Source organism: Leucopleurus acutus (assembly GCF_964270905.1).
Source record: "Leucopleurus acutus genome assembly, chromosome: 19".
Taxonomy (NCBI): Eukaryota; Metazoa; Chordata; class Mammalia; order Artiodactyla; family Delphinidae; genus Leucopleurus; species Leucopleurus acutus.
This window is the reverse complement of record NC_139161.1, coordinates 44790816-44816778: the sequence shown is the minus strand read 5'-3', so window position 1 is coordinate 44816778 and position 25963 is coordinate 44790816. Positions and strand designations below refer to the sequence as shown.

At 50.6% G+C, this 25963-nt stretch overlaps 3 protein-coding genes across 6 annotated transcripts; 1 reads left to right on the top strand and 2 right to left on the bottom strand.

The window, feature by feature from the left end:
- Nucleotides 1-1969: 1969 nt before the first annotated feature.
- Nucleotides 1970-6956, bottom strand: VMA12 (vacuolar ATPase assembly factor VMA12; the record flags this gene model as incomplete). 3 transcript variants are annotated; one of them, XM_082860053.1, is made up of 6 exons in its annotated part: nt 1970-3321; nt 3620-3732; nt 3945-3987; nt 4501-4590; nt 4916-4989; nt 6746-6956. In XM_082860053.1, the coding sequence occupies 6 exons, from the start codon at nt 6954-6956 to the stop codon at nt 3226-3228; spliced, it is 627 nt and encodes a 208-aa protein (XP_082716179.1). In that variant the 3' UTR covers nt 1970-3225. The 3 variants fall into 3 exon arrangements, with proteins under 3 accessions (XP_082716179.1, XP_082716180.1, XP_082716181.1); XM_082860054.1 differs by having other exon boundaries at nt 1970-3318; XM_082860055.1 differs by having other exon boundaries at nt 3620-3675.
- A 136-nt stretch (nt 6957-7092) lies between these two features.
- POLDIP2 (DNA polymerase delta interacting protein 2) lies at nt 7093-18308 on the top strand. Of its 2 annotated transcripts, XM_082861508.1 has the most exons (12): nt 7093-7317; nt 8647-8728; nt 9943-10040; nt 10718-10814; nt 10983-11058; nt 11301-11408; nt 11861-11997; nt 12814-12840; nt 13050-13175; nt 14159-14238; nt 14762-14872; nt 16848-18308. In XM_082861508.1, the coding sequence occupies exons 1-12, from the start codon at nt 7157-7159 to the stop codon at nt 16855-16857; spliced, it is 1113 nt and encodes a 370-aa protein (XP_082717634.1). In that variant the 5' UTR covers nt 7093-7156; the 3' UTR covers nt 16858-18308. The 2 variants fall into 2 exon arrangements, with proteins under 2 accessions (XP_082717634.1, XP_082717635.1); XM_082861509.1 differs by lacking the exon at nt 16848-18308 and having other exon boundaries at nt 14762-16829.
- Nucleotides 18300-25727, bottom strand: TNFAIP1 (TNF alpha induced protein 1). The gene is made up of 7 exons (XM_082861510.1): nt 25635-25727; nt 22313-22630; nt 21519-21688; nt 20998-21087; nt 20863-20915; nt 19853-20048; nt 18300-18709 (listed from the first exon to the last, which is right to left on the bottom strand). Exons 2-7 carry the CDS (start codon nt 22515-22517, stop codon nt 18473-18475), a joined length of 951 nt encoding a protein of 316 aa, XP_082717636.1. The 5' UTR covers nt 22518-22630; nt 25635-25727; the 3' UTR covers nt 18300-18472.
- Nucleotides 25728-25963: the final 236 nt, after the last annotated feature.

Genomic DNA, 25963 nt, shown 5'->3' with positions numbered 1-25963 from the left:
TACTTTTTTTTTTTTTTTTTTTTTTTTGCGGTACGCGGGCCTCTCACTGTTGTGGCCTCTCCCGTTGCGGAGCACAGGCTCCCGATGCGCAGGCTCAGCGGCCATGGCTCACGGGTCCAGCCACTCCGCGGCATGTGGGATCTTCCCGGACCAGGGCACGAACCCGTGTCCCCTGCATCAGCAGGCGGACTCCCAACCACTGCGCCACCAGGGAAGCCCCCTACATATTTTTTAAATACCTCTTTTTGCTGATCCCTGATGTAGATCATAACTGTCCAGATATCTTTAGGTCAGTGTGTGAAATGTTTTCTCTCAGAAGAGTTGAAATGGAGGATGGTTCTATATTACTGACTAAAGCCAAAGGACAAAGTGATGATCAGTTTAATCCCCAAGTCTCTTATGGCACATGAGTTGTCAGGCTCCCTAATACCAAAGCTTAATGGTGACCCCACAAAAGTATAGGCAGTATTCTCCACTCTTCCCTCGAGCACCCTAAGTATGAAGTAAAAGAAAGGAGAGAGAATATAGAAAATTAGGAACTGCATCAGACACAATGAATACTTCAACCTCAGACTCCTGAAGGTCAGGAAGAGAAAAAAAGAGCTAACAATTATTAAGCACATGGTGAGATTGAGTTCCCACTCCATGTTAGTACTTCATACGTACTTTCATTTGACCAATTTTCTAACTTTAGGAAGAGACTGAATAGTGTTAAGTGTGGAGAATGGTGACATGACAGCCAAGAGCCAGGGGTTCTAGTCTTGGCTCTAATAAGCTCTGTGGCCTTGGACAGACCAGGTGATCCTCCTGAATATTAGTGTCTTTGTGAATTGCTTGGTTGGGAAAATTAATCTAAGTTTTTGTGGCATTTAAAAATTCTGTGGTTCTCTGTCGTTTATTTATATTTTTGGCTGTGTCGGGTCTTTGTTGCTACGTGCCGGCTTTCTCTAGTTGCGGCGAGCAGGGGCTACTCTTCATTGTGGTGCGCAGGCTTCTCATTGCGGTGGCTTCTCTTGTTGTGCAGCACGGGCTATAATCACATGGGCTTCAGTAGTTGCAGCACGTAGGCTCAATAGTTGTGGTACACAGGCTTAGTTGCTCTGTGGCATGAGGGATCTTCCCAGACCAGGGCTTGAACCCGTGTCCCCTGCATTGGCAGGGCAGGCAGATTCCTAACCACTGCGCCATCAGGGAAGTCCCTGGTTTTCTGTTCTGATTTATATGTTTCAGAATAAAATCTGTGTATTTTTTCCCTCATTTTTCTTACTGTTCTCGGCCCCAATACCCCAGAGATATTCATTGTCAAAGGTGGAGAATGGAATACAGACCAAAGCAAATAATTCAAATAGATTTTTTAAGCACATAGCATAGATATTGGTCTGAAGGTTTAAGTTCTTTCCATTTGCAAGACCCAGTCACTTGAGAAGGGATGATGTCTACAAGAATTCTAAAAATCTGGCTTGGCTTTGCTTATCAGGCGCAATGAGTGACTCAGTGTAGCTTTTTAACTCAATCTTAAACAGTCTGGGTTGCTAGAAACACTGTACAACGCCACCTGCATTTTTTCTCACAGTTGACATTTCTTCCAATCAACAACAGAAATCCTAAGATTTCTCAACAAAGTTATCCGAGGCGTAACAGAAGGGCCTAAGCCCTCCCTCTCTCTCATGCAGAATATTGCCCTGAGAGGCTGACTTGCTATAATTCAAGAAATTGGCAATATTGTAGAGGAAACATCTACTGAGCCAATGAGTGTATAATTTCTAAGAACAGAATAGTGTCCTGGGAAAAAGAAGACCATGGGAGCTCATACACTGAACAAACGGAAAGACAGAATCCACCATTAGGAGCAGACCCTGACCAATTCTCACAACTATGGAAATCTTTGGGCTTTTGTGTTGTTGTGAGATTTGAAATAAGAATACACTGGATACAATAAATATTTATTGGATAAATAATAATGCTGCTATAATTTCTAAACGTCTTATACAGATTCTATCAATACACCACTAATCTAAATTCTTAGAAGTTTAACATTACATAGAGACTTCAGGACAACCTAGGAGTCTTTGGCTCCATTTAACAGAGGAAGGACTGAAGTAGATCATTTGACCTCTCTCAGCCTCAGGTTTGCCTTCTGGAAAAGGGGCCTAAAACCACTTCCTTTTCCAACCTCCAGGACTGCTGTGAAGACAAAAAGCAATCATGTAAAACAATTAGTCAACTGTGAACTTTTACATACTATTGTTTTGCACCTATCCAAACATGTTTAAGAATCCACAAAAAATAACCTACATTAGGCTTATGTATAACAATATGTACACATATCATATATATTATAAAGTGTATACTCATATTTATATAATTATACATGTAGTTAAATCTGAAAATAGTCCCCTGTCTACCAATAATATCTCCCTTTATTAGTTGAGACAATTCACAGTAGGCATACTCTCCCCACAAATACAAACAAGCACAGGGGGTTTTGCAATTAAAAGCAAACATACTGTTTTGCCATCTGAACTGTTTTCATTTTTGGAAGCAGAGCAAAGGGTGATAGGAAGGTGGGAGGTTTAAGGAGGGCTGGTGAGTGGTGGAGACGGGCAGAAGCATATAGAAAATCTGAGCAAGGCAAGCAGAAGGAAGAAGACGAAAACAGAAACTAAGATTCCAAAAACGTAGCTGCCTTGCTTCTGAGTCCACCGTCCTGTACCACCCGGCTTTCTCTTATTTGATGTCCTCTAACTGGTTCCTCTTCCAGCACAAACTGAAGAAAGGGAATCCCTTCTGCTTTCTTGGAGTCTTCTGATCTAAATTACAGGTCTGCATCAAGATGTGTGGAGCAAGGATGACCACCGGTTTCTGCACCTGGGCAAGTTCAAGGCAGTATGGTCTACTTCTGGAAAGGCCTGGATTCTCTTTACTTCCAATGGAAGAAAAAAACCCAGCCCCAGCAATGCCCAGAATGGACTGTAGAAGGCAGATGGGCACCGGGTTCAGGAGAATGTACAGATAGACCAGTTCTTTCCAGTCGTTGTCTGAGTCTCCTCTACTGCCCACTCTGTAAATTGACAGAGGATGGGGCTCCCTGCAGGAACAGCAGGTGGTCTTGGCTCGGCCCTCTGACTAACCGGAGCTGAGTACAAAGAGCCTGATGGGTTGACTGAGAATCAGTGATTGGCAGCTGGGAGCCTGGAGTCTCCAGACTTTGATGATGAAGCACGGTTACAGCTCTCCCAGCTCACCTTCCATCACCCGCACCATGATGTAGAGCTCAGCCAGACCCACCACAGAGGCCACGATCAATGCTGCCAGTACCTGCTGGGAAGTGAGAGAACCAGGCTTAGGGGATGCAGGCCAGCTTCCAGCTCTGCATCCTCTAGCACCTAATAAGGATGGAGAGGACCTCAACCCAGCCCATAAGTTGGGGGGAAGGAAAGAAAAGAGAATCTGGATTCTCTTGAGGTTATTACCTACCTCTATGACTGTTGGCTGGATCTAATGTCCCCCTTGTTTATCACATAAATACCTAACCTGTTCAAGGCATTTTCACATATGTCCTCCCTTTCCCACTAACACTCCCACCTGGGGCACCCTGCCCTGACCAGTACCTACTCACCGAGGTCATTTCTGTGAAGATATACTGGCTTCCAAGGTAAGTGCAGACGAAGGCAGCTGCCACCGTGACAATGAAGTTAAAGATGGTGATGACCAGAGCCTTCACTGACCTCACTTTGGGGAGGAGCCCAGGGAAGAAACCGTTAGGTCAGCATCCTCCAAGAGGCCCTTTTATCTCATGGCTGCCTCCCCCCTCAGCTGGGTTTCCCTCCAACAGCAAGCCTGAATAGCTCAGGCTTAAACCCAGAGCACTGGAGTGGGAAGCAGGGCCATGACTGACCAGTCCCAGGGACAGGCTTTAGCAACCTGATTTCCTAGTACCTCACCTTGCTTTCCCAGGTCACTGAGGGTTCCACCATGCCTTGAATCCTGGGAAAAAGAAAAAAGCAAAGGATTTCAGAATGGAAGCAGCTCAGAGGCAGCCCAGCAAGTATTCATTTGGCAGTCTGGGCTCAGCCCTCTTTATTACCCAACACATTAGTTCTGCCTTCTCCATGGATTTTGCCTGGGACCAGTTGGATTCTTCTCTGGACCACAGGTCAAGCATTTCAGAGAAGAGACATAGGTTCCCAGTACCCATGTACCCCTCTCCTGCTCCGGGGCAGGAGCATACAGAGAATAGGACGGAGCCACGTCAGAAGAATGGCTCCAGGCTCATCCCCACCCTCTATAACCTTTAAGACTCAGTCGCCATCTGAGGCCAGAGTCTCAGTAAATGAGTTGGGAATTGTATTTGGCTTGTACGCAGCACAGAGCTTCTACGGTCCCTTAATAGTATACAAGCCAAGTTTCCATGTTGCTTCTTTCATTTGTACCTCTTCCCAGAGCAGGGCCCTGCTTTCAGGGGCTACACAGTCGGTGTATTGAAGAGCGGGCCCTTACCTGACAGGTGACATTGCGGGTGATCCGCTTATATTCCTCATTGGCCAGATGTATCTTAATCTTCTCCAGACGGGCAACTAGCTCTGGGTTCTGAGGCAGAAAAATCAAATGAGAAGAATGATACTCCCAGCTTGCTAGAAAGCATGCCACAATCACTAGTTTCAGGCGACAAAGTACTAAGAAGACCCACGTACCAGTTCTGCCTCCAGTGCTTTGGAAACTTTTTTTTTTTTTTTTTTAATTTCAGTTCTCCAAGCTGTCAGACTAGGAGGACAATATCTGGTTCCCCAACTCCAGCATTCAAGGATTTAAAAGACAAATTTTTGAGCCCAAATGTTGATTCATAAATTTGGATGTATCATGAGTAAACCCAACTCAACCAACACCCACTCTCACAAATATATCCCTTACATACCCGAGGAGGCTTCACAACCTCTGGGAGATAGATTTCACTGCCTTCTAGGAGCTCATGAAGGTATAGTGTGGAACCTAGGAAGAAAAGATTTCCACAAACATAATGATGCATAGAGCTGAGGTTGAAGGATTAACATCAGAGAAGGGTCTAGCTCTTCAGTTCTTTCTACCAAAATAAAACATGGCCATGCCTATACCAATTCATCTCCGGGATCATTTTCAACTGGGAAGAAACTAGGACAATCCCACGTAAGTATCTCCTAGTGCTACATACTGACTTTAATTGTTGGCTCTCAATTACCCTACCAATGTCACAGCCAATAACATGTAAGCCATTTATATTTGCCTTTAATTTAGGTAATTTCTGTGGCCACAACAGAACTTGCCCTAAATAGGTTTAAGGCGTAGTGGTGGCAAATACTCACAGGACACTGTACTAGATGATCTCTATGGTCCTTTTTAGTTCCAATAATTGAAGAATTACCCTTCACACTTCTGGGTAGGCTGTTAATTCCGGCAAAAGACCTTCCACGTCAGTTAGTCCTACTGCCCCCCTTTACATGTTCAGGGAACTGAGGCCCAAGGAAGAGAAATGACTTCTCCAAGAAGAGTTAATAGCAGAGTTAGGTCTAGAACTCAGATGCTACTCCCCGTTCAGATCTTTCAACACACTTTTCCATCATCCTATATCTAAAAACAAAAACAAACAAAAAAATCCCATTAGGGAATTCCCTGGTGGTCCAGTGGTTAGGACTCCGCACTTTCACTGCTGAGGGCCCGGGTTCAATCTCTGGTTGGGGAGCTAAGATCCCACAGGCTGAGCGGCGCAGCCAAAACAAAACAAAACAAAACAAAAACCCATCAGATTTGGCACTCTTGCTAAGAAATCCAGATTCCCAAACAGGGCAAGCTCACTATGCTAAGTTGTTTTTTAGTGTGGCTTAAAAGAAAGAAACTGAACCTGTGCAGTGGTATTGGGTTAGAACTTGGACTTCCGCAAGGGTCAGGTGGGCCTAAGTGGGCCTGGAAGTAAAGAGGAGACTCAAGAGAACAGAAACTGCACAAGTAAATTTTGTCATCCACGAAGAATTCCCATGGAAATTATGAAGGGAGTGGGCTCCCCAGGGTTTATGAGGTGACTCTTGGGCTGGCCAGATGATCATTCCATGGGTGAAGGAGAGTGATGGATTTGAAACCCAGTCCCCCTAAAACTGAGTTCCCTTAATGAGTTTATAATTAATCTCTCTATCCAAAACTTTATTCCCTTTCTTGTCCCCTCTAACCTCCATCCTTTGCTAACAATACTAATGAACCAGAGTTAGATGACTAAAACTGCTATTGCTGATAACATCTTTAATGTACTGAAAGTGCTGTTATAGATATCATCATAAACCTGCAAACTCAGGTTGTTTCTCCAGGGCAAGGTAAGCTAACAGACGCCGGAGCCATGGACCACCTGGCCTGAGAACACTTAATCAGAGACATCCTGACTCGCAAAACGACAATTAGGAAATGTCACATGACAGTGATTATTCCCAGTCTCTTTGTTCTTCTCCCTTAAACGAAAACCCCTTAACTCAAAGACCAAGCTGAAATGGATCTGAGGCTTGTCTCCCACTCCCTTGCTTGGCACCCTGCATTGAACACTGTACTTTCCTTCACCACAACCTTGCCTCAGTAGATTGGCTTTGCTGGGAATAATGCAAGCCGCGAGTTTGGATCCGCAACAGATACATCCCTCATAAAAATGCTAGAGGTAGGAAAAAAGACCTCAGGAGAGACTAAACTCTGGAAAAAAGGAGGCGACTCTGGACTGGAGACTGGGGCTCACCCCTTTCTCTCAGGTACTGATGCAGGTCCCGGATCAGGCGGAAAGAAACCAGGCGAGCGGGGCCAGCCGGACGATCGCCGCCCTTGTGCTTCTTCCCTAGCACGGCCTCAAATTCTTCCCGCAGCTTCCCGGGCAGCTGCTCTGGCTCCAGCTCTCCGCCAGGGCTCAAAGCGCGTACAAGTCGCTCTCCGACTAACAAGGAAGACGCCATGACTAGCCGACTTTAAGGTCAGGTGACCCCGGGCTGGGACTTCCGGCCGCCTGTGCCGGAAGGAGCGCGAAGCTCGCGGGGCGGGGCAGAGGGCGAAGGGGGCGTGGAAGCGGCGCGGGGCAGTGTGGGGCGGGGGCGGAACGCCGCCCGGCGGCGGGTCGAGCTCTGTGTCAGCAGCCCAGCGGGTACTCGGCCGGGACATGGCGGGCTGTGTGGCCCGGCGGGCCCTGACCGTGGGCAGTCGCTGGTGGTCCCGGTCGCTGACCGGGGCCCGAGGGCCGAGGCCGCTCTGTGCGGCGGGTGGAGCTGGGACCTTCCCACCAGTGGCGACCACGACGACGCGGAGGCACCTCTCGTCCCGGTGAGGGACGAAGCACGGGGGCCGAGCCCGGAGCCCAGGGAGCGTGTCCCGGGCCAGAGGGGAGGCCAGGGAACCCGGCCGGCTGGGGGTGATTGGAGTTCGACCCGGGAGAGGGTTCTGGCCGGGAGCCGAGTGCGCTGCCCGCGACGCGTGCCAGGAGCGGACAAGGGAGCGCGGCCCAGAGCCCTGGGTTGTGCAGGGCTGGCTCTGAGGGGGAACTAGTAACCCTCCCGGAGCGAATCTTACTTCCCAGAATGTGGGAATCCGAGCGCCGCTGTTAGTGGGCAGCCCTTTAATTAAGTCCTAGGGCTTTCCCCCAGCCCGTGACTGGGCCAAGGCCTCCCACAGAAAGATGCTAGAAGTGGGAAACAGGATCCGAATCTGCGCCCTGCGTGGGTCCCAGGTTTCAATGTGACCTTGGGGACACACTTTCTCTTTATGTGACTTGGGGAATGGGGTTTGAGGCCATGGGGATGGTGTGAGCAGTGTCTCTAGGGATGGGCCAGGCAGATCAAATTGGGGCCGGTGAATCAAGTGGCAGGAAGCATAAAGTTCACATCTCCAAAATAGTAAGAAAACAGTGCTCTGAAGGACCCCTAGAAAGAGCAGCCCTGTCCGGAGAGACCACTGTAAGAGCTGACCTTTTAGTGGGTGAGATTAGACACGGACACTGGAGAGAGATGATAGCTATTTCCAATTTAAGGCTCCTGTAAAAACTGATTAAATCTGAACAAAAACTAGATTGAGAGAATAATACTAGGTGTAGTGCAGGGGTGAGGACTGCAGTTTAGAGGGGGAGATGGACATGGAATTATAACACAAAATAAGTATTTTTTGAGCACCGTTTATACACTAGATTTTGAGGGAGCACAGGCTAATCAGACACAGGCGTTGCTCCCAAAGAACTTGCAGTCTCTAATGGAGATAAGACAGGGACACAAATAACTGAAATGCAAGGTGGAAAGGGCAGTTAAAATGCTGTGGGAGTTCAGGAGGGTGGGTCAGGGAAGGAATGGAGGCAAGGGATACAAATAAGCAGGGTTTGAGGGCATGATATGAGGAATGCTGAGAGTCAAGAGAGAATAAAGTGATCTGGGAGCAGTCAGATCTTATGGAGGCATCTGTGGCTGGACCTCAAAGGAGGAAAGGCAGAATCTCTGTGGAGTGCTGGCTTAGCAGGACCCTTACCTGCTTTAGCTGGCCCCACTGCTGCTACCCTTCTCTGCTGTCATTGCCCTGGCCCTTCAGTATCCTAGTAGCTTTTACTGATGGATTAGTACCCTTCACTTCTTAGCTGTTCAGTTGCTTGTTCTTTTCCTTCCTAATCAGAAACCGACCAGAGGGCAAAGTTTTGGAGACAGTTGGTGTGTTTGAGGTGCCAAAACAGAACGGAAAATATGAGACTGGGCAGGTGAGTGCTGGGCTGCGTCATCTTTCATTTTCACTGTGTACTCTGCTTCTGAAAGGGTCAGAGTTGGTCACAGGCCTGAAAGTTATGGTTTTCGGCCTTGGTGTTTGGTGCCAGACCAGAATCAAGTTTTTTTTTGTTTTGTTTTTTTTTTTTAGGACGGGTTTTCTGTTTTCCTGGATTTGAATACATTTCATGTGTCATTGGGTTCTGTTTCCAAGTTAGTGTGGACAGAGATGGTTTGGACTGTATTGAGAGAGTCCTGTTGCTGAAGAGTCGTCTAACATAGTGGCTGGTAGGAAGCCAGTGGAGGGAGCTTTCAGAAAAGCAAACCTGCTTTCTGATGCTTTGTCATAGTTGAACTGATTGCAGTGAAGTAAGCTCTGGGTGTGAGGCTCTTTTTCTGCGTCAGCTTTGTGCCAGATCCACTGAGATAGATTTAGGCCCCTTGTAGGTAAGGAGGACTTTTTGTTTATTGAACTTTTTTTTCCCGTATGCCTACAATGGACTAAGCTTTATGCATTGGTGTTAAATCAGAAAGCAATGCCTTCATGGAGTTGACAGTCTAGAAAGGAATTACAATATGCAAATGGTCAACGGCTGTACAGTGTGCTAACTGGAGAGGAGGTGAGGGAAGGCTTCCTAGAGGCCTCAGCTATGGCCTAAAGGATGAGTAGGGGCTTCCCTGGTGGTGCAGTGGTTAAGAATCTGCCTGCCAATGCAGGGGACACGGGTTTGAGCCCTCGTTCGGGAAGATCCCACATGCCGCAGAGCAACTAAGCCCGTGTGCCACAACTACTGATCCTGCGCTCTAGAGCCCGTGAGCCACAACTACTGAGCCTGTGTGCCACAACTACTGAGCCTGTGCGCCACAACTACTGAGCCTGTGCTGTAGAGCCTGTGCTCCGCAACAAGAGAAGCCACTGCAATGAGAAGCCCACGCACCGCAATGAAGAGTAGCTCCCAAAGCCCGAGCACAAAGACCCAATGCAGCCAAAAATAAATAAATTTTAAAAAAAAAGGATGAGTAGAAGTCAGCCAGGTAAAGAGGCAGTAAGCATGTTCCAGAGTTGGTCTGGGTGGATCACAGAGTTCAAGGGAAAGAGTAGCAAGACCTTGTGCTGGAGTTGCCACCACTTGTGCCACTTAGTGGTCGGGGCCCCACCTGGATGGACCTGCTGGACTGCACACTGACTGAGGCCTCTCTTTTCTCCCAGCTTTTCCTTCACAGTGTTTTTGGCTACCGAGGTGTTGTCCTGTTTCCCTGGCAGGCCAGACTGTATGACCGGGATGTGGCTTCTGTAGCTCCAGAAAAGTAAGTTTCCCTATCATTGTGCCTCACAGTATCCTCAGGAGGAGGCCTGACTCATGGCAGACATACATAATTGGGGTCCCAGCACTGAAGGCAGCATCCTTCTGGGCCTTAGGAGTGGTCCCAGAACACTCCCTTGGCACTAATACCCATGGAGACAAAAGTCTTAAGCTAGGAGGTCCCTTTAGGTCTCCCCAAGATGCTCTCCCAAGGCATTCTCAATTTGCATTATAAGTACCCCAGAGGGCATCTGGGGGACTAGGCTTCTTGATTTCTTGATGTTCAGTTAGAATCTTTCCCTTAATCTCTTATCATCACTAGAGTACATTAAAAAAGAAAAGGCCCAGCTCCATTAAATGATCACAGACAGCCCCTGGGATGTGAGAAGAGTGGGGTGCGCTGGGCTCCAGGGACTAAGGCAGCAGTTTGATTTTCTCAGCTTGGCCCTTTTTTTCTAAGAGGCATCCAGAGAGTGAGACAAATAATGACTCTACACCACACTCTGTTGCTTGCCCCTGACTGAGGAATGCTGGGCCAGGGTGTGCTGCACAGCTACCCAGCTGGTGCTAAGCTCCTTCAGCTCGGGCACTGGTCTGTTGAGGTGAGGGGGTGGTAGGGAGCTGGGGCAGGCACTGCTTCCGTTTCTCTGGGGTTGATCTTGGGCTTCTCCTGCCCCATAGAGCAGAGAACCCTGCAGGCCACAGCTCGAAGGAGGTGAAAGGCAAAACTCACACTTACTATCAGGTGCTGATTGATGCCCGAGACTGTCCACATATAGTAAGTAAGCAAGATGGTTGCGCCTGGGGTTCCTTTCCATGGGAAAGCCCCGAACCGTGATGGGGACTAAGAAGGAGAGGGGTCAAACAGGCCCGGATCAGCACTGGGCCCTAAGTCCTCAGGACTGGATAGTGACCGAGAAGATCCCTGACTCGCTTCTTGCCTTAGTCTCAGAGATCTCAGACAGAAGCTGTGACTTTCTTGGCTAACCATGATGACAGCCGGGCCCTCTATGCCATCCCAGGTGAGTAAGGAGCATCTGAGTGGTGCCTGTCAATGAGGGGGGTCTGGTGTGTCTCAGGGAGAGGATTCTGAGGCCTTTCTGCTGTCCTTTAATCTGCTGGGAGGGAGTATAGACGCTGAGAGCAGTGGTGCCAGGGTCGTCCCACCCTGCCATAAGGCCAGGAATTGTGTTTCTTTTCAGCCCCATTCCTCCCCGCCTCCTATGTGAGTTTCACTGTCTCTTTGTCTCTGTTTCTCTGCCAGGCCTGGATTATGTCAGCCATGAAGACATCCTCCCCTACACCTCCACTGATCAGGTTCCCATCCAGCACGAGCTCTTTGAAAGATTTCTTCTATATGACCAGACAAAAGGTAACTTCTGTCATAGAGGGAAGGTGGAGTGGGAGGGCCCTTTCTTCAAAGAGAATATCCCAGCAGCAATTTCAAAGCTCTATTTCTACAATCTTATTTAATCTCCCATTAGACCTGTCAGGTAGATGGCTATTATCTCCTCCTTACAGATATGGAAACAGACTCAGGGATGATGAGAAGGGACTCAAGGTTGCTAGGTAGTGGCAGAGTGAGGTCTGAAAACCAGGGCTCCTAACTCCCAGTCCATTTCTCTTCCTCTGACGTCACATGCCTCCTCAGGGCTTATTCTTGGTAGGCAGTTTTGTGCGTTCTTCCAGCCTGTGCTCTTGCTCACGTTTGGGTGTCTTGTTTACCTGGGCCACCACTGGGAAGGGTTTTCTAGGAGGAGCAGTTGGGCAGGGTGTAACGCCCTGGACGCTGGCCTGGACTAACCAGTCGATCTCTTGCCCCAGCACCCCCTTTTGCGGCTCGGGAGACGCTACGGGCCTGGCAAGAGAAGAATCACCCCTGGCTGGAGCTCTCCGATGTCCACCGGGAAACAACCGAGAACATCCGTGTCACCGTCATCCCCTTCTACATGGGCATGAGGGTATGTGCCCAGCCTGGGACCTCCCCTCAGGGCTAGGCCCCCAGGTTCTGTGTGGTGTCCCCAGTGACTGCTGGTGTGGGTTCCAAATTTAAACCACGTGCCTGTGGTTCTGCTTTCAAGTGCTGCATGTATTGATTGGGATTGAGCAGCCTCTTGGCAACAGCTGACACCAAGACCTAGAGCAAGGAGACTCTCAGATCCCAGGAAGGAGGCCTCCTGGCTGACTCTTCCTTCTCTTCCGGCTCAAAGGGAGCCATGTCTATGAAGAATATACACATACTTGTTTAAATCAGTGTAGGCTTATCTTCCCACTTTTTATGCATTTATTGAGCTATTTCTTGCTTGGCCGTAAGCTAGGTCCTGGGGATACAAATATAAATGAAACCCTGTCCCCTGCCTTTCAGGAGCTCATGGTAGTGGCGGGAGGCCAACATACAGCATTCCAAGTATTGATATAAGATTGGGATATGGAAAGGCCGAGGAGGAGGACAGCAGCCTGGACCAGCAGTAATGTGGGGGAAGACAGGGAGGGTGGTGAGAAAGGGAGGAGCCCCAGGGCTGGTTTTTGTTGGCATCCAGCTCTGTTCGTGATCTTGATAGGAATGAAGAGGAAGGGCGCCAGGGATGGACCCAAGGGAGGCTGCCTCCCTCTGGGCTTGTTGGCCATAGTTGAGACATCATCAACCCACAGATACCTGTGGCTTTGTTCTGTCTTTGCAAGTACGTGGAATACATCCACTCCCTTGGAGAGATGTTGATTGGAATAGACTTGTTCCTGCCCTCTGGGCCTGAAAATTTTTGTGTTTTTTCCCCCAGGAAGCCCAGAATTCCCACGTCTACTGGGTGAGTGTCTCCCTCGGGAGGAGGGGAGCTCAGGAGGTGTACCTGTGGGCACAGGTTGGGAGGTGGGCAGGTTTACCTCTGGGGGCGGGAGGTGAGACGGTGCAGTGCCGGTGTTGGTCTTTGTTGCCCTGTGCTCTCCTGGAATTCCAAGGGAGCTGGCCCAGGGTCTATTCCTTCTCAGATGTGAACTCTCTCCCCTACCCCCGCAGTGGCGTTACTGCATCCGCTTGGAGAACCTCGACAATGACGTAGTACAGCTCCGGGAGCGACACTGGAGGATATTCAGTCTATCCGGCACCTTGGAGACAGTGCGGGGCCGAGGGGTGGTGGGCAGGGTGAGCATCTTTGGGCCAGTAATGCTCAGTTTCTAGTCCTGCCCAGCAGGCCTAGGAGCTTAGTGCATGGTTTCCTCCTCCTCTGTGGTTAGGGACAGAGGCTTAGTGTGTGAAAGCTTAGGGCTGTTTGGGGTGAGAAACCTCACCCGTGAGATCGGTTTTCTTATAACGCATTTCACAGATGAAGAGACTGAGACTGAGACTGTTGTTTAACTAGCCCATGGTCCTGTAGCTAGTAGAGGCAGGGCCTGGGTTTGAATCCAAGTGAGTCTGCCATCAAAGCTTGTGGTTGCCAGCCTATTAAAAAATCTACTGGGATGCCCTTGGGTGGGGCATGGACCCGCCACCGCTCCTGGTCGTCCTTCCTCTGCCTCTTTACACATGTTCATCCTCTGCTGGTCCTTGAAGAGATCTGATTTTGCAATTCCTGCGTTACCCTACCCAGTCTCCAGAGAAATAAAGTCATGAGAGGACCACATTCAACAGGCATTCATCCATGTTAGCAGGGAGCTGGGGAAGCAGCGTGGGGTGGAAAGAACAGGGCTGTGGGGTTAGTCTGTTTCCAAATGCCCACTGTGTTGTTTATTTACTGCATAACTTTGGGCAAGTTAACCCAAATCTCCGTTTCTTAGGATCACACCTGTTACCTTATGATTACCAGCAGACTTAAGTTAGCAGAAGTTTGCTGAGCACAGTGTGGCTCCTGGCACTTAGGTGCTTGGTGAATGGGTGCTGGACAGGGTATTTACAGAGTAGATCCTGGGCTTAGCATCTTTGCCTGTAACCTCAGCCATTCAGCCTGAGATTATCTTTCCCAGGGTCAGAATAAAAGGCCCAGGGCAATGGCTGTGCTGTGGAAGGTGCTGGTCGGCCGTTATGGTGGGAGGCATGAGGGGGCATCCAGCCCGGACTGGCAGTCAGCATGTGGCCCCGGGGTACAGGGAGCTTGTCTGGCCTGACCTATTTTGCCTGAACCCTCACAGGAACCAGTGTTATCCAAGGAGCAGCCCGCATTCCAGTACAGCAGCCACGTCTCCCTGCAAGCTTCCAGTGGGCACATGTGGTGAGTAAGCATATGCTGGGGCAGGGGCAGCTCAAGTCCACGGACACTGCAGGTCAGAAAAAGTGAGAGCTTGTAGCTTGCAGTTAACTCTGGACCAAGTGAAGTCCTGAGGTGGAGCCTTATCTGCTGTTCATTGCTGTGTGGGTCTTGTCTGATTTATGACTGTTTTCCAGTTCCCCGTGATTTTGTAGAACGAGGACTTAGGTCAAAGAGGTCTGGTGACTTTGATGCTGCACTGAGTTGCCCACGTAGTTGGGTTTTTTCCCCTGGTGTTTCACTCCTTAACCTGAAAGTATAGTTGGGTAGCTTATGCAGGGTGTATCTAAGGGCCAGATTCAGGAGAGCTTCATTTCTTCTTCTCACGTAGGGCCAGGATAGGCTCTTGGGTCTCTGATCAATGTTGTCCTGGCATGAGCCAGGCAGAAGAGAGCCCAGGCCTGTCTTATCCTGCCTCAGTTCTGGCGCTGAGGACATAGGACACAGGCTTCAACCCTCACTCCCTCTAAACCAGTTTCTCTCACAGGGGCACATTCCGCTTCGAGAGGCCTGATGGTTCCCACTTCGATGTCCGGATCCCTCCCTTCTCCCTTGAAAGCAATAAAGATGAGAAGACACCACCTTCAGGCCTTCACTGGTAGGCCAGCTGAGGCCCTAAGCACCCAGGCTCGGACCCCAAAGAACAGCTCACATCCCACAATTGCTGCAGAACTCTGTCATGGGCCACAGTGGGTCTCTTAATTGTTTGCACCTTTTGATTGTGGGGTTCTTATTTTGGCGGGTGGAGTATAACTGTTTTCTCCAGAAGACCCATGTAGGACTCCTCCAAGGGTGGCCTTCCCCGTAAGCCCTGCCTATGCTGTGTTCCAGTAAACCTTTCCATCAGGAACTCTGTGTTCAGCTGCCATAGGTCTGGAGGAGTTTCCTAGCCTGTCACACAAGTTGTTTAGAATGTGAGGTTTGGTCAATAAACCAGTGCACGCTTGGCCCCCCTTGCCATTTCTGCCCCCCGGGTCTCAGGCTCCCTTTTTGACCCGGCAGGGGCCCTTGGTTGCTGTCCTTACTGCCCTTCCAGGAAGCTGCCCCTTCAGCTAGAGTATCTGTCTCTTTCCTGAGTCTGGGGGTTGGCCGATGTCTGCCAGGTCACTCAGCCAGTGAGGTGGGGGCTGGACTGGACTCTTGTTCCCTTTACCCTCTGCCAAGTGCAGAGCGGGAGGCCAGCGTCAGGATCAAAAAAGTGGCTCGGCTCTTTGTGCTGGCCAACTATTGGCATTTCTGGCCTCCGTGGGCCTGGGGGAGAAGTGAGGCAAGCCTGTCAGGTTTTCTGGAGCAGTGGGCTTGCCAGCACAGGTCTGTCAAGCCTCCAGATCACAACTGCAGAAACTCAGCCAAGGAGCGTTAGGTATGGACAGTGATGAAGCCAGTCTACTTTCTGAGCTTCTCACAGATCTCCAAGAGCCAGAGATAAAATGTGCTGCATTTTTGCCCTGATTCTTAGGATTCCTGCTCCCCCACTACTGTAGTGATTGTTACAGAGGTTGTTTTCTTGAATTAATATTAAATTTCAGTTCCAACCCTTATTAGTGGTGTCCTTAATCCTCCACCAGGGGGAGCCTGGGTTGCAGGGCAACTGAGTGCAATGGGGCATAGGACCCAGTGAGAACATAAGGTCAGGTGGCGAACAGAAATACAATTATGATGTCCACAGCAGCGAGCTGACCAAGCTATACTCACTGTAAGCACAGCTCTGTACCACTGAAGTGTAACACAATTTTATTAGAAATTAGTGTTTTTTTCCATCACCTATGTTGAGCAACAAAGAATTGTAGTTACATGATAAAGGCGTTCTGTCATGTCAGGACCTGTGCCATCCTTTAAGCAGAACTTGGTCAGGTAACAGAGTGATTAGAACCTAATCCTGGTCCATGTAGTTAACAGCAGGCTTCCAGTTGTCTCAGAAACTGACAAGAAGGTTTGACCTTCATCCACACTTCTTGTTTACATTCCCCTGGGCTGCTTAGAGTTGAAAAATTCACACAGCCAAGAGCTGCTTTCTAAGTGGGGCTGGGAAACTCAAAGAAAATACCCCAAACCCTTCCACCACAGTCTGATTTTAAAAGCTAAGATTACTTCAGTGAGTTCAAAGTTAGTATTCAATATTTAAAGACCAAAGAGATATTTTCAGTTGGACAACATAAGTGCCCAGAGTCCCAGAAAGACTACTCACCACTGAGACAGCTGAGGATCTGAATGTCAAAGCAGTAAAGAGAGGCTACAGGGGCTGGGGAGGTCAAAGGACAAGCATTAAAATGCCTCAGTGGGGAGCTGGGACTTTGAGTATTAAAGGGCTTCAGGAAGGCAGCTGAGGAAACAGACCAGGGCCCTCAAGCAGAAGCATTCCAGTCGCTGTGGGAAAGCCACAAAGCCAAAGCCAGAATCCGGTCAAAGAAATGGATTTGTCTTCATCTTGTTACTCCAGTGAAGGCTGGAAGAACCGTTTGTAGCTGATCACCAAGGTGCCTCACCTGGAAGTCTTTATACATTCAAGACAGCGACAAGTGAAAAACGCTTAATTAAAGTCACCTTTCCCCTGCCCCACCATGTCATTTCAGGTCCTTGTGAGTGTCTGCTAACCCTGGCCTGTCATTTGCCCATAGGCTCATGGGGTCAGCCGTGAAGAGCCACCTAGCTATAGTAAGAGTAAAGAGACATGAACTTGGTAAGCTATGTCCCTTCCTGACGGAGTGGGTACTGCCAAGTGCTATGCTGCTTTGTTAGGCTGGCTGAACAGCTCCCTCACTGGCGGCATTCTTTTGGAAAAGAATTCGGATAAGCAGCCTCCTAAGGGCCAAGCCAAGCAGAAGGGAATGAATACCAAAGCCTTGAAGAGGAACCTGCACCCTTGCCCAAGAGCCAGTGCTTGCATCTCCACAGCCAAGTACCCAACAAGAAAAATGAAGAAACCTTTCAAGGCTCTTAGGCTACTCACATTATCCTGTGTTCAGGGACTCACCACTGGGCAGAACCACCATTCCGCAGCCAGGACACAAAACCAATAGCATGGATGCAGGGCAGGGAGATGTATGGCCAAGCACAGCCGCCCCTGCACAGGGCCTCCAGGAACGTGGGGCTCTGCGCTTGCTGTCCTCAGCTGATGGCAGGCAGGTGTGGTGCCCGCGGGCTCCGCAGCCTTCCTGCTGCAGCTCATGCTCCTGGCTGCAAGCAGCTCCCGGCCCGCGTGATGGCTCTTTGGGTTTAGAGTGAGGACAGCATGCCTTGGAGCCAAGGGCAAGAGAATCAAAGACCAATCATGGAAGACTCTAGAAGTCAGTACGTGACCCTAAGATGTAGGGGCAAAGTATCCTTTCTTACAGGGGTGTTATGAGGACCATAGGTCCTAACTCACACATCCTTACCCCCTCAGTGCTCTCTGGGCCAGCTGCTTGGCCAGTTTGGCAAAGCCAAAGATGGTCAGTTTTTTTTTTTATTGCTTCTTTCCCCTCCCTCAGATTGATTCTACAGGGAAAAGGGGGTTAGGATCAGAGAAGGATGACGTGGGTCAGGGCAGAATACAAATCTCCTGAATAAAAGTACAAAGTGCTTTACGGAACCAGATCCCAAAGGCATCAAAAGGGCCGAGGGTTCTGTTTTACCCAGGGTCTTGGAACCCTGGAGCAGAAATACCCAGTCTCCTCATTATTAGACTTAAAACTAGTCATTTCCTAGATTATTTTTTAAAAACCAAACTCATTAAGCCTGTGCTTAAACACCTTAGGAAAAAAGAAGCCCCACCTTCGGTAAGAAATTGGGCCTCCACAGCACCAGAAGCCACCTTCCCCACAGAGTGAACCCATTCCCCATGGGCCTCCCCTGAGGCCTAAAGTAGCCCTTCAGCAGAGCAAAGGGGTGCTCAGCGAAGGGCCAAGGGGAATGCTCTTGGCAGGGGGGTGGGCAGGTCAGTCCATTCAGCCCAGGGGCAGCAGCGGCTCCCTGTGGCAGAAAGGGAGATGCTGAGCAAAGGGGCTGGGACTCAGTCATCCTGAAGTGCTCAGGGAGCTAGGAAAAGAAACGCAGTCCCTCCCCTGCTCAGGCCCTCTGACCTCCCAGGCAGGGCCTGTCATGCCTCTGGGTGCTGGAGCAGAGACCCAAGCCAGCAGCAGCGAGGGGTGGCCAATGGGGCGGGGTTCCACAAGAGAGGAGACAGGGTATCTCGTGCCCTGACTCCGGGAGGGTCTTGTCAGTCGCGATGGGCAGACTGGTGGCTGAGCTGCCGGTCATCATAAGTGCTATAGCGCTTGACGTGGATGCGGCGGACACGGTCCCGCAGTTCAAAGGTTTCCTCGTCTTCACTGGGGGACGCCTGGCTGCGGTTCCGGCTTGTGGCCTCCAATAGGGAGTTGTCAGGGACTCGGGGGGTCTCGTAGAGTAGAACGTTGAGTGTCTCCTCATAGATTCGGGCCTCTGGGAATTCCACCTGGGGCAAGGGGGACGAGAGGACCGAATGAGGCTTTACCCCAAAGAGGGAGCCGCATGTCAGGGCCCCTGGCCCTGTGCTGACTCCATAAGGCCTCCAGAACTCTCTCAAGAGACATGACTTTCTATCTCAAGAGGGAGGGCGGGGGTCTTCTTCTGAAGGAGGCGTGAGGAGACGGACTCTGGACACAGAGACGCGGAACGCTAGCACCCTCCCCCTGCCTCACCCAATCCCAGACCAATGGACTAGTGTGTGTAGAGGTTATGGCCTTGGCTCTGTGGTCAGGCCTAGGTACAAATACAGCTCCCCCACCTATTAGCTGTGGGGCCTTGGACTTAACCTTGCTGTGCCTCAGTTTCCACATGTTAACATCTACCTCAGTGAGTTGTTGTGAACATTACATGAAAGATGCCAAATGCTTAGCAGAGAGCCTGACGCACAGTAAACAAAAAATAAAAGCTTGGCTGCTCTGAGGCCTTCACGTGCACACAGCTCTCCCCGAGATGAGCTGCCCTTCCACCCCAGCAATGCTCTGCCGTCTCCAAAACACACTGGCGGCGGGGTGCGGGTGCACAGCTATTCTCCAGGGAGGCACCGTCTGCTTGCAGCCTGGGCAAAGAGAGTTAGCTATCTCCTATCAAATCCCTTACATGTGCCTGGCATTGCGTTATCACTGCAGAGGCTGAGCTGATTGACCAGAAACACCCAACCAGCAGGGGCCAGAGGAGATCTGAACAGCTATTTCTACTAACCTGCACTGCTTCTCCTAAGAACTGTCTCATTTTCATAACAGCTCTGTTAAATTCACACTCTTATTCTCAGATTTCTAATGAGGAAACTGAGGTCCAGATGGTTTACATGGCTTATCCAAAGTCAGAAGACTGATAAATGGTGGGACCAGAATTCAGATCTGACTTGGGCCAACTCCAAAGACCCGGTCCTTCCCATGGCATCAGGCTGTTCCCTGCTGGTCAACAGCCCTGCCTCTCAGCTGACCAAAGCAGAGTTCTATACCGTTCCCTAAACCCCACGCATTGGCTTTTGTCCTCGAGCAGCACCATCACGGCAAGTTTGGGAAAGACAGCAAAATGTATGCCCGGTGGCAAAAGGTTCAGCCCCGCTCACGCGGCAGAAGCCCCATACCTTGGTCTGCTTCTTCTCGGTGGCGTACACGATGGACGTGCAGCACACCTCTGCCAGCTTCCGACCCTGCCCGTAGAAGGACCAGCAGCAGATCTCGTCGCCGATGACATCCTTGATGAAGAGCACACGGCCGTTGAAGCGCAGGGAGAGCTTGTCGAACAGCTCGATGTTTTTCAGCAGGTGGTCATCGGAGTTGCTGAAAAACCAGTGAGGGCCCGGGGGCCTGGGAGTGAGGGAGGTCCCAGCACAGGGGCGGGTGCTGGCCGGGATCTCTCTTCCCCTCCGCTGTCGTGCTCATGAAAGGAGGAAGAGTCAAGATGCCAGAGGGACAGCGAGAGAAAGGGTCATGGGGCCCCCTTCGGGTTTGGGGGCCTGTGAGGAAAAGGAGGTGAGTTGGTTTTAAGTTAAAGCAGAGAGGACTGAGGGAGGGAGGTCTCCTCTTACCAGGCTGGAAGGAAGGAGGCTCGCTGCCATCTCAGCAGGAGGACCCCCTTCCCTGGCTGTGGGGTGTGACGCTGGCAATATGTCTGCCCACGGGGAGTCCCTGAGAGGGTTTGGGTCTCCGAGCCTGCAGCCTCCTGCATATACTTAACTATGGCCTGTTGAGAGGCCACTGGGGGACAAGGGGGACACTGGCCCAGCTATGAAGAGCGAGGGCTGCCTGAGGAGGAGTCCCAGACTCTTGGCTTCCCAGCCTTCCTCCAGCCCATAGAGAATGCAGGGAAAACACCTGGCCCGCTGCCTGACATGACACACGTTAAGAGGCTGTTACATGTTCAGTCCCATCTACATCCCAGCCAGGGCCCCGCACTGAGTTCCAAATGCCTCGGCTCTGATTTCCCTCCTACTATGTTCTCTTCCCGAGACCCAGACTCACACCAGCTGTGCCAGGCGTGCAGGTGGCCTCCCTTGGGTCTGCTGCCCGATTTCTGTCTGCTCAGCTCTCCCCGCTGCTTCTGTGGCCCTTCCCTGGGCAGTGCACCCCACCCCTCATCAGGTGCCCCCCCTACCTGGTGTAGGAATACTTGTTGTTGCTTCTGTTGTATAGCAGCTTCACCACGGGCTGTGAGGGAAGAGAGCATGAAGGCCAACGGCCCGACACCCCCAGCCCGTGGCCCTCGGCGATCCCTCGGAAGTCCCAGTACCTTGGTGGAGGATTCGATGAGCCTCTCCTCTTCCTTCAGGGATGTGATGACGGGGACGTTGCACACAGGCTGGTAGGAGTCCTTCTTGTCCTGGGTGACACACAGCCAAGAATCTTTTTTCGAGATCTTCTGTTTGCCAGGCTTAGCCAGGCTTTCCCCAGGAGCCGTCAGAGCCCCTCTGCCATGGCCACCCCCTACTTGTTGAGGAGGCATCAGGTAGAGACAGGAGGCCCCTGGCAATAGAACTGCCAGCTGGCAAGCAGACCCCCATTCCCAGAAGCCTAAAATCCAGATATCCAGGCAGATAAACTAGAAGCATGGTCCACTCACACCGCCTGAGTCCGCCACCTTATAAAACGACCGGCTGCCAGCTTGCTTGGCCTGGGCAACAGCTGGTGTGTCTAACTAGGTTTGGACTCATCAATTGTACTGACACGTAGCCTTCCAGGAACTGGACCCTACCTCCCTGAAGGAGGGGGCCCATCCCGACCTCATCAACCTGGCTGACTCTGCCTCCGTACCTGCAGGGCAGTCTGGCACATGTTCACCAGCCCCTGAATGAGGTAATATTTTGCTTCAGCCATCAGTTCCTTGATTTCTTGCCGGTTTTGAGGGAGGATGATGGTGTCATCTCGGAGGTAATTCAAAATGGTGCCAAAGTGCTTTCCACATCGGTCTATGAGGATCCAGCCTAGGGATTCAGACAGGCCCCAGAGGGTTACTGTTTGCCTCCAGGTACCTCAGAGCAGGTAGCAGGCAAAGGCCACCTGACGAGCCTGGTGGCACGTGATAAGGGGCACAGAGCCCACAGCACTGGGTAACGGGAGTGGGAACAGACCTCCAGCTGTTAAGTCCATGGTTGCTTTTCACCCCTCCTCCCTGAAGCCAAGAACTGGCACATACCGTGGGAGACACAGGCCCTCCAGGCTCTGCGGAGGCCCACAGAGTTTGTCTAAGCTCAGGAGTGCTCAGGCCCACCTCCCGGCAACACAGAAACACCTGGCCCTGCTCGCCTTTGGCCCGCTGCCCAGGCACTATGGCAATGGCTCTTTTGAGAATCTAGTCCTATGTGAATATTTTAAAAGTATGGATCTTCTCCCTGGAAAATATGTAAATACACAACATTCTATGTATAACTTCAAAGAATTCTGAAGCTCTACTAAGAACTCCAGGTGATGAAGGAGTCCTGCACTAGGTGAACAGGAAAAATGAATCTAGATTCCAGATCTGCCAGGCTTGAGCCACGCCCTGAAATCACTTCCTCAGGAACTTCTCCTTCCTTCCCCACCCCACCCAGCAAGCCCCAGCACCTCACCTTCTTTGTCGGTCAGCACCTCCATGCGCCCACTGAACATGGCCTTGAGCATGGTGTCATGCCGGGTTAGCGCCCGCACGGTGGTGTAGTACAGGGAACCACCCACATTGAGCTGGACGTATTTGTTGCCCAAGCCTCCTCCCTTGAAGCCGCTTAGCTTGGGCTTGGCCCCTGACGCTGGGCACAGACAGGTATCCCCCGACATCTCCCGCTGCAGGTAGATCACCACACGGCAGGAGGTTGGCTTGGAAGGCCCCGCCGTGGTGGAAGGGTCACGAGTGAGTGGCCAGTGGAGGCCAGAGCCTCACACTCTCAGCGCTGTGAGCAGGAGATGGGAGAGAAGACAGGAGTCAGCAGAGGAGAGCCCTCAGCCAGGAGGCAACAGGAAGAGAAACACTGACCATCCAGTCATTCTCTCCTTATGAGCCCAAGTCTCCCTGGCGAGGCTAAATGGCAAAAAAGACATTCCTGCTGTTCTTCATGGTACCAGGAACCAGGTCTGGGAGCACAGTGTCCCAGAACCCGATGCTGGTCACCTCACCAGCCTCCCTGAGACTTGGCCCAGCTCTGGGTGGCAAGGAGGCCAAGTAAACTCTTGGAGCTAATCAAAGACAGCTCCAGGAACAGACTGGGCAGAGCAGAAGTCCTCACCCTGGGGATCCACCAGTCAGATTCCAGTTGTTTTCTTCTCAGTGTTCCCAGGATCCAAGATTTCCGGCCAAACCTACTGGGAATCCAGCCAGCCTAGGAGTTTCCCAGGAGTCTGAGGGACAGGATACACTTCCTTCCTAACGATTCTAGGCTCAGGAGCAGCCTGCACCAGTGCTTCCTTTGAGCACCACCCAGAGTCTGGTTTCAGGAAGGCAAGTAACAGCAGCTTCAGGAGAACATGGATTGAGCCAGGCTGGAGTAAGCCGGCCAGTATTCCTGGCAGAGGTTACCCTAGCTCCCCCCAAGGTTTCCTGACCTTCACCTTTTTTGGCATCAGCCCTATCCCAAGTTCCTGAAATTGTCACCATTTTTCAGGATAGAACAACTACAGGATGGCTATTTTTGCTTCTTTTTCCTGAGAACAGGTCCAGCCTTATCTCCTTCTCTCTTCCTGCCCAACAAGAATGGGGAGAAAGGGCCAAAAAAGACCAGATGATAAATTTAAAAACAATTAGGTGATTTGGAAACTGAAACACTGACGGGAGTTCACAGGAGGGAGAAGCAAGCAAAGCAGAGGAGGGCAAAGCCAGATCACCCCTTATGATCTAATTCTATATGTGTTTTGGCTTTCTAAAGAATCACTAAAATTCATTCACTGAACGAAAACAAAAAGCAAACATTCTTTGCATGTTTATTATGTTCCAGGTACTATTCTAGGCATTTAATATATATCAGCTCATTTAATTCATTTGGCAATAAAACAATATTGCGTACCTACCAAGTTAAGCAGGAGGGATAAAGAGATGAAAAGATATTGTCCTTGACTTCAAGGAGTTCAAAGAAGCATGATAATGTCAGTTAACAAGAAAAAAAACAATAAGCGTTAGCATTTATCATGCCCCTGCTTTGTGCCAGGTACTGGGGATACAGAAGAGAACAAACAAGTCAGCCTCGTGGAGCTTACATTCTAGTGGGAAGACAACAAACAAGAAAATGAATAAATAAGCAGGCAATTCCAGAAGGTGAGAAATGTAATAATAAAGATAATAAAACAGAGAGTGACTAGGAAGAGGTACTATTTTAGATGGGGAGCCAGGGAAAGCCTCTTTGGGAAGGTGACTTTCCAGCTGAGCTCTAAGAGCATTCCAGACAGATGGAAGAGTAAGTGCAAAGTTCCTCAGTCAGACACAAATTTTAGGAACAGAAATAAGGCCAAGATGGCTGGTGCATGGAAAGAAGGGGGAAGTTGGCTGGATGTAAATTCAGGGAAGGCAGGGGCTGGATCATATTGAAGAGTTTGGATTTTATACTAATTGCAATGGGAATCGATTGTAGGGTTTAGAGCAGGGGAGTGATATAATCTGAGATCACTCTGGCTACTGTGTAGAGAATGGAACGCAAGGGTGCAAGAGACCAAGTGGGAAGACTGGAGGAAGCAGTAGTCTAGGTAAGAGATGATAAAGGCTTGGACTGCAGTGCTGGTAATGCAATTAAAAAAAAAAGCGAAATGACCTCATTTCATCATCACAACTTGCAGAAGTTTACCTCGTTATCTCTTTTAAGTGTAACCCAGAAGTGCACTGGTTTTCCCACGTTTACTGCTCCACTCTCCAAACAGTGCTTAGCACAATGCTATGCACATTTAAAAGTATTTGTCAGTTTGTTAGACTGAAATTGTCCCCGAAAAGATTTAGGTAGGTCCCTGGGAGGAATGTCCGAGGAAGGCCCAGGGCAGGTGCTGTATGAAATACTGAATTCCTTTGGTGGCCTGTCATGTACGTATGAGATGAGCCCCCACCAGCAGATTGCTCAATCAGTAAGTAAACTTGAATAGTGTGAGGTCACCTAACCTTCCTCTGCCCACCCCAAAGGAATAAATCCACTCCTTAACAGGTTTTAACAAATTCTCTATGTATTTTGTGTCTAGCCCAATTTCCCCAGGATCAGAGAAAAGGAGCTCACTAAAGGCTAGGCAGCTGCCAACAGAGGAAGACAAATCCAAGCTAATCTATTCTTTTCCAACAAAGCAATTGCTTTGAGCCCCTGGATGACGTCAGCTCAGATTCCACCGGCTCAGATTCCGCCCAGGCCAATGGGTTCCAGGAATCCTGTGGCAGGTGACGCCCCAGAAAGTAACTCCGGTGAGAATGAAGTTTCCACTGAGAGCCTCAATGCTCTTCCTTCCGGACTTTGTGTGTGGATATTTGGGGATGCTAGGGGCGTATCCGTGTCACACTCGGCGAAGCGAATGGCAACCCAAGACGAATAAAGGACAAACAACCACGGCGGTGTTACAAGGTGGGGTCCTAAGGAAAGAAGGTCCCAGAAATTCGTCATACTGGGGATGGCGAGGGGAGGAGCCGATCTTGGTTAGAAAGGGCGGATCTAGCAGAAACCCAAGGTGTAAATCTTATGCTTTATCCAAAGGGTCTGGGGAAATTCATCGAGACCCAACCTCTCCGTGGCCTTTGTAGAGTCTTCCCCAGCCCGTACCCTTCCCTACTATCGAGAAACCGAGACCGGTTCTGACACCCACCCCCAGGGCAGGATTTCAGCTCTCCACCTCCCTTCGCCGTCCCACGCCTTTCCCCAGGACTGGGAGGGACTCTCTTTGCTCAGCCCAGGACCCGTCCATCCCTTCCCCTAGGGCATGGGCCGGCTCGGCTCTCACCCTCCCAGGTGGCGCCTCTCCTCTCAGCTGGGTTGCAAGTCGACACCGTGCCGCCCCTAGACTGTGTCCGCCTGCCCTCCAGCAATCCCGGGCCTTAAACTCCCATCCTCTACCCGCGGACTCCGCCCCAAGCCAGCGGGAGCCTGAGACTATAAGGCGGGGCAGGCCCAGCACCCAATCAGGGCGGAGGGAGGAGCCCCTGAGAGAATCCCGCGGTGAGCGCACAGCTACTTCCGGCAGCCTTTCCGGCGCAAAGACCTCTGGGTCTTGTAGGCAGCCGTCTCTCCTCTCAGGCCTCTGTTTCCCAGCAGGCTCTGCGGGTGTACGGG